Source organism: Panthera tigris, chromosome C2 (assembly GCF_018350195.1).
Source record: "Panthera tigris isolate Pti1 chromosome C2, P.tigris_Pti1_mat1.1, whole genome shotgun sequence".
Classification (NCBI taxonomy): Eukaryota; Metazoa; Chordata; class Mammalia; order Carnivora; family Felidae; genus Panthera; species Panthera tigris.
The window spans coordinates 68,561,474-68,578,137 of record NC_056668.1 but is presented as its reverse complement, the minus strand read 5'-3'; the positions used below and the strand labels follow the sequence as shown (position 1 = coordinate 68,578,137).

General features: G+C 51.3%; 1 protein-coding gene across 7 annotated transcripts in view; it reads left to right on the top strand.

Moving 5' to 3' along the window:
- The window catches only part of MYLK (myosin light chain kinase), a 294,654-nt gene that overhangs the window by 211,743 nt on the left and 66,247 nt on the right, over window positions 1–16,664 (top strand). For 5 of the 7 annotated variants that reach the window (XM_042956721.1, XM_042956720.1, XM_007098298.3 and 2 more), the window contains 2 exons: window positions 5,687–5,803; window positions 15,903–15,989. In XM_042956721.1, the coding sequence (XP_042812655.1) occupies window positions 5,687–5,803; window positions 15,903–15,989 (204 nt within the window). Of the gene's footprint in view, window positions 1–5,686; window positions 5,804–6,154; window positions 6,266–15,902; window positions 15,990–16,025; window positions 16,219–16,664 lie in introns of those variants that run through there. The other 2 variants (XM_007098299.3, XM_007098300.3) reach the window with 2 other exon arrangements.

Here is a 16,664-nt window from a genome sequence, read left to right as displayed (position 1 = left end):
CCAGCCTCAGGGAAGCCAGTGTTCAGATAGCTGAGGGCAGTGCCCAAAGGAGACCTGTGTGGAACCTGCAGGGTCCCTAATAGCAGCTTATATACAGCCCTCTCGACTGAGCAGTGTAAGCAGACCTCAGCTCTGGTCTCAGAAACACGCCTGAGCCATTAGACCCTGGCTACTCGTGTCCAGAGGGTCTTGAGTGTGTGGTATCGCCTGTCACTGAGCATTAAAGGGCATAGAGACCCAGCTACTCCGGTATCACCTCCCATAGAAACCACCTCAAAGGGACAGTTTAGGTCCAAATCAGAGGAAGAAGAAATGATTAAAAGAAGGCCAGCACAAGGAGTGGATAGAGAAGGTCTAAGGGAGGTGGATAGGAAGGGGTTGTAGAGACAGCCCCAAGTCCAACTTTTAAAAATATTCTAAATATTTGTAATTCTCCTTTGAAAACTTAAGAATAGCTTGCACACACTGAACAAACACCATGTGCCAGACACTGCTCTAGGCATCTTACGCTTTTCACTCTTTTAATCCTGCCCGTTTCCAGAAGTGAGGTGTCCTGCCCGAGATTGTGCAACGGGTTAGTGACAGAGCTGGGATTTGAAGGTAGGCAGCTGAGTTCAGGCGCCTAGACCACCGTGCCGTCTTACCTCATAGTTAACTCTTGTTAGGAGTCAGCACACTGGTACAGCTGAGAAACCTTTCATGATGCGCTCACCCAGAGCGTTGTCTGTCAGGAGAAAATACTAATGGCTGTTTACTCCTCGACACTGTCAGTAGTTGTCAAGAGGCTGCAAGACTGGCGGTGCCCTCTAGGCTTGCCAGGTTTCTGGCATTTTCTCTGCAGTGGAGGAAGCAGACCTTGACATGGGCCTGTCTGCCTTGCCACGGTAGGGAGAGTGCCTGGTCTTTTTTTTTTTTTTTTTTTTTAATTTTTTTTTTTCAACGTTTCTTATTTATTTTTGGGACAGAGAGAGACAGAGCATGAATGGGGGAGGGGCAGAGAGAGAGGGAGACACAGAATCGGAAGCAGGCTCCAGGCTTCGAGCCATCAGCCCAGAGCCCGACGTGGGGCTCGAACTCACGGACCACGAGATCGTGACCTGAGCCGAAGTCGGACGCTTAACCGACTGAGCCACCCAGGCGCCCCAAGAGTGCCTGGTCTTAAAAATACCATCCCCGTTTTTCGGTCCGTCCCTTCTCTAGAGCTTCTCCCTCTACGTCTTCAAGAGCCTGGGTTGGACACAGACCCCAGGAAGAAAGCCTGTCTTCAAGCCTTATCAGTGACCACTTCAGCAGGCCCCACTGCAGGGAGCAGGGCACTCTGGGAGGTGTGAGTGGATCTGTTCCCCATAGATCTGGAAAGAGGGGGCACACACTCACAGTGATAAAACTATTCCAGCCAAGTGCTGAAGTTGAGCTAGTAGGTGTAGAAGAAGGAGCTGAGTGCTGGGGCCACAGGAAAGGCTGGTGCTGAATGAGCTGGGCCAGGACCCATGGCAGGCAAAGGAGGGGAGGTATGGGCTTCTCAGGCAGGGGCTCTGGCAGCAGCAAAGGCAGGTCTGCTCACAGCATGGGCTCGGCTGGAGAGGAAGGCATGTCCCATGCCATCCTATATCATGCTAAAGAGCTCAATCCTCAAGGCAATAGGGAGCCATGTAAGAATGTGGAATGAGGAGCAGCGCACACAAAGCTAGGGTAAGGGTTTAGGGGTTTTGATTGACCCCCTGCCCAAAGACAAGTAAGGAGCCTACTGAAGAGGTCAGGGAGAAAGGTGGCAAGGCTTGGACTAATATAATAAGGTAGCCATGGCACAGACAGGAAACAACCAGTTCAAGAAGCAAGGACAGAGTTAATAGATCCTGTTGCCTGGCTTGGGAGCAGGGGGCAGATAAAGAAGAGGAAGGAGTGGAAGACCACTGTGTGCCAGTGTCTGGGTGACTGGGGTCACATTTCTACTGACATTGATGGAAATAAGGAAGCTGGTGGTTTGAGGTGGTCTGAGGGTGAAGGTGGAGGGAGTGGCTAAGGGGGTCTCCCTGTCCTTTCCACCCCATTCTGCATCCTCTCTGCCCCCACCTCACTGGCTTGGAATCCTTCTTCCTTCACTGCTCTGAATCCTGTGCTGTTGTCATCTAAGATCAAAATTTGCTTCCTCTAGGTCTTGTCAGACCATTGTCACCAGCCTTTGGCCACGAGAAACTCCTCGTGGAGTACGGTCCGCACATACATCTACACCCTACTGCTGTGTTTACAGGTTTCAGGGGGCTTCTCTGAACCCCTGTGGCTTGGATAAGGCTTATAGCCTCCAGGCCCCCTAAAAACAGGGTTTTGTTCCCCCCATACAGCACCAAGGAGAGCAGAAGAGGTGTGTAACGAGTCGGCTGGCATTGACTGCTAATTCTTGAAGGGACATGTAGAGGCACCCTTCCCCTCCCTGCATCCCCCCAGAGCTGCCAGGCAGATGGTGGCCACTTATGGTGGCTGGGCCTGGCCTCCAGGCCTGTGGAGGGATGACACCAGGCCCTTTCAGGCCTGCAGCCATGCTCCTCAGGCTTTGGCCTTGGCTGAGGACTGGGAGGGATGGCCAGTGAGCCAAGGGGAGCCCTACACTCCTCCCGAGAAGTGTTTTCATCTTTATGCCCTGTTTCCTGTCCCCAGGCCAGGCTTCTTTCCCTGGCAAACATGTCTCCTAGCCTAATACGAGAATTTATTTTTGTTGCCGTTGTCAACCGATGGTTCGTTTTTAATCACCTTTAATGGGAGATCTTGAAAAGGCTTTTTTAAAAACCTATGTGAATTCATCGTACAAAACACTAGGATTTATGCATCCTAGTGCATAAATGCAATATGCAAGGCAATATTGTTATATGCATAATCCATTTGAAGAACTCTGACGTAGGAATTTTTTCCTTTCAGAAACTATCTTACCTTTTTCAATGGTAGGTTATATTTGACTAAATGTTCGTGACTTGCTCTTGCATAGATCCTCCCAGATCACCTGCTACAGAAATGTGCCTTGGTCATCTCAGATGGCAATTTTTTTTTTCTTTTTTATTGTGACTGCATTCCAGGCTGAGGAAAAAGATTCGTAATAGACACAGTCACTGCCCTCCAAGAATTAGTGTGGGAGACAGACATGTGTTTCAGCAACAGCCTTGGAAGACATGCTCTGATAAAGAGAAACTCGGGGCACAGAAGAGGTCTGTCTGTGGCTGGGGATGCTTATGGGTGATAGGGAAGGCGCTGTCCTCGAGGAGGTGATCTGGAGCTGAGTTGCACTGTCCAGACGTTCTAGGGGACCAGGGTGGGGAGGCACTGCCCACTGAGGGTATCCTCAGAGCACAGCCTCTAGGGCTTTGGGCCACCCCCTCTCACCCTGCACCCCCCAACCCCGGCCTCCCCTCTTGCCTCACACTTGGAGCAAGATGGGAGACCTCAGACTCCATGGCCATGAGGGGCTCTCCCAGGGACAGTTCTAGCTGAGCCATTTATTGGATCTTTGGTTCTGTGGTGACTGCTACCATCCCCCTCACCTCCCTCAAAATTCCCCACCAGGCTGAGGCTTCTCGGAAAAAAAACTCTGGGAAACGGTTTTTCTTCTGGAGGTCAGGAATAAGCTGTCCCACAGGAAATACCAGATTCTTCAATCTGGGCTAGCCGGGCCTCCAAGCCTGCCTGGGGGCCCTCCCCCAGCCCACGCAAGCACAAGCACATGGCCAGGGGTCCAGGCTTTGGGAGGCTTGATGAGCTGCCTGCTCTGCTACTTTCCCTGGTGAGGGGGTGAGGGCTGTGGTCTAACGGCCCCGACTTCTCCTGGTGGTCTCACCATTGTCTTTGCAGTTTGTGCCATTTGGGCTTAAGGCTGAAAGCAGTGAGGGGACTGAAGCTGAAGCACAGTCAGGGATCCAAGCAGGATATGTACTGGGAGTGGGGTGTCTGCTCCCAGAGCCTTAGCCTCAGACTGAAGGGAAGTGACAAAAGGGGGTGTGTTTCCTCTAAGCCTCAAATCAGATGCCAGAGGTCATCTTAGCAGCCCCCTGCCCTCTCGGATGAGTGGAAGGTCCTCTCTAGAGAGGACAGTCACCCTCAATCCCAGATTCTTGTGCCTCACGGTGTCACTCTCATGAGAGTGAGTCCAACCCTTTCTGTTGCAGTTTCTGCAAATTCTGTCTCCTAACTACAGTGAGAAGAGATCCTGATCCCTTGCCCTCCCCTGTGGGAGAATGTAGGGAGGCCTTTCCTGAGAGGTAAGGTCTATATGAATAGGAGGGAGGTGGTCCAGAGGACTAAGGTTTCCTTGTTCAGACATAAGCCAGGTGCCAAGAAGCAAAGAGAACTGTTAAATGCCTCTGCCTTCCTTCCTAGCTTTAGTGAGGTTCTCTGAATACCCTTGTATTCATTGCTCTCAAGTCTGTGCCTCTACCTAATGGGGGTGAGGGTACTTTTTGAGATCAAAGACCCTTTGGGAGCAGTGCCTGTTGACCTCCCTTCTGGCCATGTTGCCCCGCACATACGCCTGGGATGCACACAGTTCTGTCCATGTAGGGCTGGTGGCTTATACTGAGCAATTGGCAGGGGGAGTGGAGTAGCTGGAGCCAGTGGCTCCAGGCAGCAGGATGCACGTGGCCCTGGCTCTGTCCTCCTCTTTTTTGTAATGACTGCCGCCCTGACAACAGGGCAGCTTTGGGCAGGACGCCATGCTGTTGACTTGTTTGTGTGTCTGAAGGCAGGAACTACAGTGCCACTGCCCTCCTGCCTGGCCCAGCAGTCCCAGCCCTCAGCTGGCCTCGCCCCACATCCTGAGGGAAATCCCCCAAGGGGGGAACTCCAGGGAAGTAGCCAGCTCTGGGATGAGAGAGCTAGGGTGGGCAGGGACCAGACCCCCGATTCCTGTGTGTGCCCAGCGTGGCTTCTCCTTTCCCTAACCAGGCCAGAAGAGGTTGCTGGGGTGGAGAGACTCTACCCATCTCTGAGGTCACCAAAAGACCTTGCACTGAAGGGAGATGCCCCAAAGTGCCCCTCTCCCAGCCCAGTGCCCCTCGTTGGCCGTGCTTCTCAGCTCAGATACTATTCCTGAGAAGCTAGCTCCAGGGTCCCAGGCTATAGTTCCCTCCTTCTCCCAGCAGACCTTCCCACAGGTCAGTGTTCCTGCTCAACAGGGACCCCTGCCTCTCTCACCCACCTCTTTGTTCAGGACTCCCTTTTCTAAGATTCCCAGGATAAATAATTGCTATATGCTGGGCGGAGCCTCCTCACCTGCCACTGTTCCTAACATGGGTCTATAAACCTGTGCCTGGCTACTACTTATCTCTCTTGGTGACATGCCAGGGTGCAGGTCCAGGGTCCCTCTGCTCCTTCTATTGTATTGGATGCTCTCCAAAAGCTGATATTATTTTGCTCTCTTCTTCTGTGCCTTTCCATTATGTCCCTATAAGAGAGCTTGCTGGAATTTGGGAAGAGGGTACCAGGAGGAAATATACTTAGGGATCAGTTATTTTGGACCTGGCTTATCAGAAAAAACTACCCTGACCCTTGGTAGGGAGAGAGGGTTGGTTCCCACAGGACGTCTGACTTCTGGGCTCCCAGTGGCTATCCATGTGAATAACATTCACCTGCCATGTCCCAGGTCCCAGGGCAGGTATTGGGCTTATACTGGGTCCACTCAATGGTTCTTCCTCTTCCTTCCTAGGCTCACTGTGCTCTGTCTCCATCGAGAAGGCATTGCCCGAAGACAGAGGCGTATACAAGTGCATAGCCAAGAATGGCGCCGGCCAGGCTGAGTGCTCCTGCCAAGTCACCGTGGATGGTAGGTCGTGCCCACCCATCACTGCCACACAAAGTAGTCCCCCTTCTCAGCCCTTCCCTGGCCAACCATACCTAAACAGAACTGCATCCAAGACTGCCATCCCTACCTGAGGCATTTGTTTTGTGGGTATCAAGCCATCTTTTGCACAAAATGAGCCAGAAAGGAAAATGGCAGCTCTACTTGATGGCCCTATGTGACCTTGCAGCCCTGCCCCTGGCTGAGAGGAGGGGCCGCTCACCTTATTGTCCCCGCCCTGTCCCCAGTCCTGACCCCCAGATGCAGAAGCTTGCTGAGTGGGGAAACCAGGCACTGGGCTGGAGGAGAAAAGACACACCCACAGGAAAATGACTACATAGTATTTTACAAGCTGCAGCAGACAAGTGTCAGTGCTGGCAGGTCAGACCCGTGGTGAGGTGAGGACGGAGTAGAGCGGGGTCCATGTGGGGATACTTCCCTGAGGAGGTGAGTTGGGGCTGCATCTTTGGGTAGAGGGGAGAAGCCCTCTGCAAGAAGAGAAAGTAATTGTAATACAGCAGAGGGAGAGGAAGAAACGTGGGGGCAGAGGGCTGCCTGGTCGGAGTGGAGTTTCATTTTTTTTTTAATGTTTATTTATTTTTGAAAAAGAGAGAGAAAGAGAGAGAGCACAAGCGGGGAGGGGCAGAGAGAGAGGGACACACAGAATCCGAAACAGGCTCCAGGTTCAGGCCGTCAGCACAGAGCCCGACATGGGGCTGGAACCCATGAACCGTGAGATCATGACCTGAGCCAAAGTCGGACGCTTAACCTCCTGAGCCACTCCGCTCCCTCTGAGTGGAGTTTCTGAGTGAGGAAAGGGGGAGGCCAGGCAGTGAGGGGTTGAGATTTATCCTAAAGAAGTGCAGGCTGTGTGTTTGTGACTCTTCTTTCTCTCTTCTTTGTGAAGTTTAGAATTAGAGCCTTAGAAGTAGAACAGACCTTGGGATGGTCTAGGCAACCACCCTTATTTTGAAGAGTAGAAAACCAAGGCCATTGAGAAGGAACATGTCCTACATGAGGTTTCCTGGTCTGTTGAGGGCCAAGCTAGAGCCAGAATGCTGTAGTGGGATTCACAATCCAGAGTGCTTTCTTCTTTTTTGATACTTGCCTGGAACTGTCGGAAAATGTTGTGTGGGGGAAATAATTTCTTGCTCTTGAAATGCCTGGTTAGTAACTCTTAGTGACACGTGAAAAACTGGTGTCCAAATAAGGCAACTCAAAGACCAACTTTGTTGCTCTTCTGACTCCTGAATATGATCACTTGGGGTATAAAGTCCTGTTTCCCTGCCATTCCACAAGATGTAGAACCTTTGTCCCCATTCTCGGCTTTATAATCTGATTTCTTGATCATAAACACTGAGATCCGTGGTATATTAGGAATGGAAGAAAAGAAAGTCTTGTCTTTTGTTTTTTGTTTTTTTTTTTTTAAGAAAAAGAATGTTGAGGTGGCTCAGTCAGTCAGGCGTCTGACTTTAGCTCAGGTATGATCTCACAGTTGTGGGTTCGAGCCCCACTTCAGGCTCTGTGCTGACGGCTCAGAGCCTGGAGCCTGCTTTGGACTCTGTCTCCCTCTCTCTCTGCCCCTCCCCTGCTCATGTCTCTGTCTCTCTCTCTCTTTCTCTTAAAAGTAAATAAACATTTAAAAAAAGTTTTTTTTTTAACTTTAACAAAAATAATAAAAGAAAAAAGAGCGCTGAAAAGAAAAGTTAAAAAACATATACACACAATGGCAAAACAGCTTAAATTGTCAATAGCCGGCAGTAAAGCTGAAATGGAAGACTATTGTGTGTGTGTCTCCCTGGAGGAGTTCTGTGAATGTATCTGTCACTGGGGCTCTGGGTCCAAGGAGTGGATTTGATGGGTCAGTTCAGAGCCATGGGCTTGAAACCCATGTTTTGAGGCTCTGGGTAGAGGCTGCTGCCGCCAGGTACTCTGTGGTGTGTGACCTGGGCTGTCACCTGCCCAGGTCACGTTTCCTGCTGCTTTCCCTACAGGTGCTGCAGTTTACAGAAAAAAAAAAAAAAAGTGTTTCTGGGAACTTGACTCCAAACAGCCCACACTTGAGAAGCATGCTAGATCCAACCAATCTAGAAGGAAGCCCCACCTGCTAATAGCTGCTTTGGGGATCCCTGGATTCTTTGGGTCCTATTTACAGGGCTAGCTGAAGGCGGGACAGCAATTCATTCTCCTTATCTGCGAAATGTCAACACCTTTTTGAGAAACAGCAAATGTTTTATTTTGAAAACCAAACTTAGTTTTCAAAATAAAAATTTCTTTTTCCCTATAGAATACATTTGGTTTTGTTTTTTTTTTTTTTTTCTTTTTTAAGGTTTGGGGAATTCATTCAGCAACATATGGGACTTTTTTACCCATAAGTTGGCTTCCCTCTACTAGATTCCCTTGTACTCTCTGCTAATCTTTTTTTTTTTTTTTTTTAATGTTTCATTCTTGGGAGAGAGAGAGAGAAAGAGAATGAGCAGGGAGGGGCAGAGTGAGAGAGGGACACAGAATCCGAAGCAGGCTCCAGGCTCTGAGTTGTCAGGCGCCACAGAGCCCGATGTGGGGCTCGAACTCACAAGCTATGAGATCATGACCTGAGCCGAAGGAGGCATAACTGAAGGAGCCACCCAGGATCCCCACTGTCTACTAATCTTGATCACCATTACTTATCTCTAGTTTGGCCTTGGAGCTGCTGACTGAGATCTGGGTCTTAGGAGAAGAGCTAGCAAAGAGGTCAAAGGGAGACCAGCTGAGATAACAGGACTGACTCTCAGTTAATTGGTTTTGTTTTTCAAAGAGAAAAAGGGCAGCCCCTTCACACCCACTCTTTCCCCTGTTGCTAGACTTGGAGATATATTAGTGTCCTGCGAGTGGGTGGCCTTCCTGCCACATGGAGTTTTATTTCTCAGTCATGAGCCACCTCTTCACAAAGAACTGCAGTTTCCCTAACTGCTCCCCTGCCACCTTGCCTCACCGTTTCCCCTCCTGTGCTCCCCTCAGCCCAGCTGCTTTCCTGTCCTCCTTCCATCCCCTGGTGCTCCCAGCTCTCCCCAAGGCAGTGGTACCTAACTGAAAGATCCCAGGGGGTCCATGGACTCTTTGAAATTATAGGCAGAATTTTGTGTGCTTTTAAATCAGAGCATTTTTCTGAAGAGAGCCCCCATAGTTTTTAATCAGACTTGCCCTAAAAAGGGACTGTTACTGAATTTGCAAGTTCGTTCATCGCGTGGGGTCTCCTGATTTCTCTCTCCATCTGCAGCTGCCTGCTTAACCTCCCGATAGGACTGTGTCCCTCCTTCCCAAGGGGCAGTGAGGTTCCTCTCCACTATAGCTCATGCTGACATGAGCTGGCCCTACCCCCTGACAGTCACTAGCTATCAGTCACACAGCCTGTGCCAAATACCATGAAGACCATATCTGTGGCCAATATAATGATATATTTCAGGATCTCATGAAAATGACTTTGGCTCATTGGCCACTCTGTATTAGCCACATTCCTGTTTTTTCCCACTTAGAGTAAAGACAAAGGGAGGTAGCTTTTATAACTGAGCACATCTGGCCATTATCATCATGCTGTGTGTCTTTTCCCTAAGAAAAAGGGTGCTCTCGTGCACTTTCTTGATCTGGTCACACCCCTGTTCCTTCCAAGTGCAGCAGAAGGGCCAGTGTCAACCTTGTACCCCAGAAAGCACCTGAAGCCTGAACTCTTCCAGGGGGACAAAGCTGACCTTCAAGGTTTGCTCTGGCTAGAGGCTCTTGTGCATTTTTAGCTCATACAACAGTTGGGCAGGGTATCTCTCGGTGGGAAAACAGAGGCTCGGCGAGGGTCAGCATCCTCCCCAGGTCATGCAGACAGTACACAGGAGATGCAGACTCTCTGGATATCTCTGATCCCAAAGCTCTTGCCCTTGGAGCCACCCTGCGCAGGGAGTTAGAACAGGATTTACCCTGACAGGGCTCACACCTGGGTGTGTCAGTTCTACAGCCTACCCTTTCCATGACTTGGTATGGCGTCTCTGTCTAGTGAATAGCATGGCAGTATCCACTGTCCGAGAGATCCAGGGCTGCCTTAGTAACAGCCCTTCCTACCGGGGAGTCCTCTGCTCACCTGGCCTGAGTGACCCATTCCCTCTCACTCCAGGTGAGAGGTAGGGAAACAAAACCCTTTGTAGGCCCAAATCCCAAGACAGGGCAGCTTAGGCCACCCTCCCCCAGCCACCCTGGCCACAGCTACCAGTGAGATCAAGGGCTTCATGGCCATGGAGGGTCGTACATTTGTGTGGTAAGAGGTGATGTTCCAGCGGGCATCCCGTGGTCATTCATCCCACTCTGTGCCAGGCACTGCTCTTGGGGCTGGGTTAAAAGCAATGAACAAAACAGAAGGTCCTGTTATCGGGAACTTTACATTCTTGTGAGGGGGAAACAGTAACATAGATGAACAGACGTGTAATCTCAGGCAATACCAGGTGCTACGAAGGAAGCAAAGTAGGGTGTGGGGAAGATGTTACTTTTAGAGAAGGTGGCTGTGAGGCCTCTGTGAGGAAGTGACATTGGAACAGAGGCCTGAAGGAAGTGTGAAGGAGTCTCGAAGTAAGAAGGAAGAGGTACTGGTGAGAGCAAAGCCCGAGCAGAGGCTATACCTGAGGCATTCCCGGGAGTAGGAAGGCCAGGGTGGCTGAGCTGTGAGCCAGGACAGAGTGGTGGGAAACGAGGTGAGGAGTACCAGCAGCCAGATCTGTCTGAGTGTGGTGGGCCAGCTCTAGATATGGTGAAGGGTCACTCAGGTGACCCTGGTGACCAGAGTCACCCAGTCCCTGTGTGGATGAGAGGGAGAGCAGGGAGACCTCCTGTGATGGCCCAGGCAGAAGGTGATGTCAGCTTAGGCTCCACAGAAGAGGTAAGAGGTGATAAGATTCATAATCTATTCTCACAGTAGAGCTGATAGGATTTGCTGATGCATTAGAAATGGAGAGAGAGAGGGGCGCTTGGGTGGCTCAGTTAGTTAAGCGTCTGACTTCAGCTCAGGTCATGATCTCAGGGTTGTGGGTTCAGGTCCTGTGTCGGACTCTGTGCTGACAGCTTCAGATTCTGTGTCTCCTTCTCTCTCTGCCCCTCCCTCCCCGACTCATGCTCTGTCACTCTCTCTCTCTCTGTCTCTCTCTCTCTCTCTCAAAAATAAACAAACATTAAAAAAAAGAAGAAGAAGAAGAGATGGAGAGAAGGGGAAGTCAAAGTGACTTAGTTTTCATGGGGGAGCATGGATCAATGGTGGCACCACCTTCTGAGATAGGCATGTAAGGGGCAGGGGCCAATCAAGTGCCTGTGAAGTGTCAGATGTCCGTTAGACGTCCAGGTGGGCATGTCACATAGGCAGGCATTTAGATGAATCTGGAGTTGAGTAAGGAGGTCAGGGTTGGAGGCAGGGTATGGGGAGCTGTCCACATAATAGGCCATTGAATGTTCTGGGACTGAATGAGGTCCCTAAGGTGGATGTGGATGGAGTAGGGAGGAGGAGGAGTAGGGCAGGACAGAGGTCTGGGAAGGAGACCAAGAGGGAATGGCCACAGTGGGACAGGAAGAAATCCAGGAGAGAGGGGTGCCCCAGAAGCCAAATGACAGCCATTTGAATAAGGAAGGAATGATGACATCAGTGTGTCAGATGCTGCCGCTGAGAACAGGATGAGCCTGAGACCATCAGCTTTAGCAATTCAAAGGGGTTTTGTGGCTGTGACAAGGGGGTTTAGTGGAGCGATAGTAAAAAAGCCCAAACTGAGGCATATAGAAACTGAGGGGCCTGCTGAAATCCATGCAGCTAATAACTAACTGGGTGGGAATTTAAACACAAGCCTTGGCTCCTAACTACCATGCTTAACTTCCCCCATGGCCATCAGGAACCTCTGACTGTGCCTGAGCTGATAGCCATGCACCCTTCTTCCTGCCACATTCACAAGTCTGCTCCCACTTTCACGTTTGTCTGTCATGTCACCACAGGCAGCCAACATGCATTCAATTGAACTGAATAAAACTGCTTCCCCAGTAGGCCAAAGACAGTTGAATATTGGCAAACGATACGGTTCCACGTGAAACAAGTAGACAAAGCACTTAGTATCGTGCCAGGCACGGGCTAAGTAACCCAGTGAATGCCCACTGTTACTTTACATCTCATTTACTCTGTTGGGGTGTTACTCCTGTTTTCCTGGTGAAGGTCAGCTCAAAAAAGTTCAGGGAACTTGCCCAAGGACTCATAGGCCCCAAAGAGTAGAGCCAGCAAGGAGCTCTTTTCCTGACTAGAGCACCCGGTCTTCTGATGGAGCCAGCTTGCTGCTTGCCCTCGGGCAGAGAGAGGCCACCCCCTCTGCCCCCTGGTGGAGCTCCTGGACGCTTGACCCCCTCCCACCCCCAGAAGCCTCCCAAGACCTCACTCCCCCTGCCTTAAGCTTGTAATTCAGGGAACCAACCTCCTGGGGAAGACAGAAGCAAAAATGCTGCCCTGAAGGGTCAGGTCCAGAGCTAGCCCAGGAGTGGATGGGGGTGAGGTATTGTCCATATAAGGACACATTTTCCTCCCTATGTAGAGGCCCCCCACCTCCCTATATTTCCATCTTCCCATCCTTCTTTGGGGGCACAACCCGGCCAGCAATGGACTCCAGCCCTGGGGCCGAGATCTAGAAATGGAGTTCAATTTCATCACAAACTGATTAAAATAGAAAATACAAGCTGCTCTTAGTCTTGTATTACTATTATTTTTATCCCCTGGGCATCCATGTGAACACAGAGCTGGTTCTGATTAAGCACGTGGTCCTTCCAGCCCACCCCTTGCTGCAGCCCTCACAGAGGGCCGGTGGCTACTGGCGCAGGCACAGCCCCCATGGGGCAGGAGGACTGAGGGAAGTGGGGGCTCAGTCCCACCCCTGGGGGGGCTCCAAGTCTGGAGGTGTGCCTGGTTTGAAAGGGAAACTTGAGCCCCTTTCCTCATGGTCAGATGGAAAGATAAAGTACACAGAACTTCTAAAAACAAAGCTCAAAGCACATGACAGGGTAGTGCACTCACACATCAGTGTAAAAGCCAGCACCCAAAAGCTGAATACAGATGCGGAGGCGGGAAACATGCGGGTGGGGGCTGGTCAGGCAGGGCTTTTGAAAGTGGAGAATTTTAAAGCAGACTGGGAGGGAGCTGAGGAAATATGGTGAGCAGGAGGAATGAATTAATAGGTACATGACCATTTTTCTCCTTTCCCGAGCACTACTGAATACATTCTCTCCTTTGAGCATCTTAACACTACGGTAGAAGGAATAAGTGTACTTTCCTTTGCACGGGTGTGGAAATAGAGACCCAGGGCAGTTGACATGATTTGCTCATGATCCCAAGATTGCTAATGACAAAGCCAAAACTGGTACCCTCCTCCCTGGTCTCTACTCTAATGCCGCTTAGAAGCAAAGGCCCATGCGACCCCACGAGGAGAGAAGGAATCTCCGTCCTTGTTTCCCTTCCTTAGGAACCCAGGAAGACCAGCCTCTCATCCCTGGCTTGCTTATGCCTCAAGTTACACACCAGTTAAAAAAAAACAAAAAACAAAAAAACAAAGCAACCCCGATCCTTCTTCACCTTTCTCCTGCGATGTCCCCAGAACTCACCAGAAGAAAGATGGGCAAAGAGAGTATTCAAGCCAAGAAGCACAGAGCTCTGTACACTCTTGGCTGTCTCTTCTTCTTCTTTAAAAAAGGGGAAAACAAACACACTTTGGAGTGTACCTTCCTGTAAATTGTCATCGGTGCCTATCAGGTCTTGAAGGAAGGGAAGAAAGAAACATAGACTGCTACACCCTGGTTTATGGCACCCTAGTCCCCAGACATCAAGAGATACGATAGGTGTTCCTGTCTCTCAGAATAGTCCCTGAGACCCTCCATGTACCGCATGCCCACCTTTAGACACACAGGCACGTACACACATGTGCATACAAATACACACACACACACACACACGGCCTGTGTCACACACAGACTGGGAGTGACATATGAAAGTCATCTGTGGAGCTTCTGGATAATATGGACACCCAGGCCCTAACCAGACCAATTAAACCAGGATCTACAGGGTGAGACACCTATGTACAGCTGCTTCTAATGGGCAGCCAGTGCTGAGAACCACACAAGTTGACAAATATTGAGGATTTTTCTGTAGCTGAGAATGACCATTAGGCCAGGGGAAAATACCCAGTGTGAGGAAGTGAAATCATCCCCTCCCCACAGGACTTTCTGCTTCTCCATCTGTATCCACATGGAACCTGGTGTGTGGGTGGCCACTGAGGAGACAGGACACAGGCAGTGTCAGCGACGGAAGGCACGGACCCCTGACTCACCATGTAGGATTCTGTTTGCTCTTATAGAATGTGGCAGAAGGAGAATAGTGGAGGCAGGGTAGGGGCTTCCAGCTTGGTTCCCTCAACACTGTTCCCTGCCATATACTGCTAGGAAACTCTTCATGAGGCCTACGCTCAACCATTCCTGTAGTTACATGTGTACAGCTTTGGCTGATTTCAGTAGGGAGTTGCCCCCATAGCCCCAGAGGCCTTGTGCCTCGGAGCTGCCGGTGAGCTTAGACAATGCCCACACTGGGCCTCCTTTCCTGAAATACCCAGCTAGAACTGAGAGTGGGCAGGCTTTAGGTTAGGAAGCTTGACTCTTTGTGGGAGGATTTATATGGGCCAATCCACCTTCTGAAGCAGAAATGAGACCCAAATGCCATCTAGAAGGAGCAGTGCATCCAGATGGGAGCATCAGGAGACCGTGTGCTAGGGAAGTGTTCATCCCTAGGCCCTAGTTCTGTGCAACCTGTGTCCACCACACAAAGCTCCAGGAACCAGTCTGGGAGAGGGCATGTGTTAGCAGCTAGGACTGCCCCATCCAGGAGGCAAGACAGCAAGATGGCCCTTCCTCCCTAGCCAAGCCACAGGAATGTGGTTCAAGCTTCAGCTGGAAAGTCCCACCCCCTCCTTCCTCCCTTTGAGTTTCCTGTCTTCAGGAGCCGGAAAATGAATGGCAGGAAGGGACTCTGACAGGGAGGCTCCCTCTCAGCACATCCCTGAGGAGAATTCCTTGTGGGGAAAATGCTGGAACACAGTGATAGCTGTTTAACCAGCTCCTTCTTATCCGAGTTCCTGGGTGGTTTCCCCAAAGCTTCCTGAAGTCTAGTCTCCTTGGGGCCCAGTAAGGCCCTTTCTGACCACCCAGCCCAGTGTGATGTTACTCTTCTGCCCCAACAAGGGAGAGAGTGTGGTGATGTCCACACTCGACGTTAAAATGGAATAGGGAACGTGGAAGAGAGGACCAAGGCATTGTGCACTCATCCACCTGCCATTTCAGGTCCACCCAGAAGGCTCGGTTTCATTGGACCCACTTTGAGGAGGAGTGCACAGCCTCCCATAATGGGTCCAAGGCTCAGTCCAGAGGGGGTGAGGCATGCCGGCTGCCTGCTCAGAGGCCTTCATCTGGTCTTAAAGTCTGTCAGTGACCAACTGTAGAAAGAAGTCTGGGAAATCAGAAGGTGCAGGCCCCTTCCAGACCATGAGCTGAGGCATGGACCCTGTCCCCTCTTTCTTCTGTCGGAGAGACCTCTCCATACAGAGCAGGCTTTTGGAAATACAGAGCAGTTAGCGCTAGCGAGTAAAGACCCAGTGAAGGGAAAAGATGGGAGAGAAGTGAGCACAGGGGTGCCGCCGCTCCTCCGACCCTGCCAGCGATGTGATTCCTGGCAGCCCGTGCCTACCATGCAGGGGAATGCATAATAGCTCCCAGCATAGCCTGTCCATCCATCTTGCCTGGGTGACTGCTCTCTCCACCTGATTTATAAGGCGCAGTGGAGTGCGCACACGCTCCTTCTTTGGTGCTCCGGTGGAGGAAGGTGCCCGAGGCAGGCGCCGTCTGCTCGGCAGGCACGGAGGGCCCCCAGAGTGGAAAGAGGAGACGGGGCGGGGGGGGGGGGAGTGCTGTAATTTTGGTTGGGGTGGGATTTTTATTAAGACACCTCCTCTGTTCATTTCCTTGGGCAGCAGCCAACTAATGTCCGTCATTACCTGTTCTGTTCCAGATGCTCCTGCCAGGGAGAATGCCAAGGCCCCGGAGATGAAAGCCCGGAGGCCCAAGAGCTCTCTTCCCCCAGTGCTAGGAACAGAGAGTAAGTACTTGCTCAGCTTTCCTAGGCAACCCCAGGACTGAGCCCCAGCTTCCTTGCCTGCACCCCAGCGAACCCCGTGAAGCCTTGGTGACTGGGCCAGTGGCCGTTTGGCACTGCCCACCTCTCCCAGCCTCTGCACAGCCTTAGTGGTGCATACCCACGTCCACTCGCCACCTCACTCAGGCCCTCTGTGCTTCTCACCAAGACTCCTCCTCCTGATCTCTCCCAGGTGAGTCCTGCTGGGCAGAAGCTTTCCAAACCGTGGCTCTGCTCTCATCACTCCTGGTTGCGGTGCCCGGTGGTCCCCAGAGCCTACCAGTCCCATTCAAGTGGGCCTCACAGACATTGCACTTGTGCACACTTGTCCTGACGTGTGGTCTGGCCTTTCTTTCCGAGTCTGCCCCAACTCCTGTATCCTTACTTTATGCTCAGGCCAGGCCGAGCTCCTCCATGTGCGATGGAAGTGCCCGTGCCGCTTCCATCATGCCTCTGCTCTGGGAGCACCTCTCTCCGTGAGACACCTCTTTCATGGGACAGACTCGCACTGAAAAGCCACGTCATCCCTGAGTTTGTCCTTGCCCCAGCTGCAAGTAACCCTTCCTTCCTGTGTGCTCCTGGAGCAGTCAGCACCTCCCTGCTGCCACTGTCTTCTGCCCAGTGTCTGGTGATGTGTCT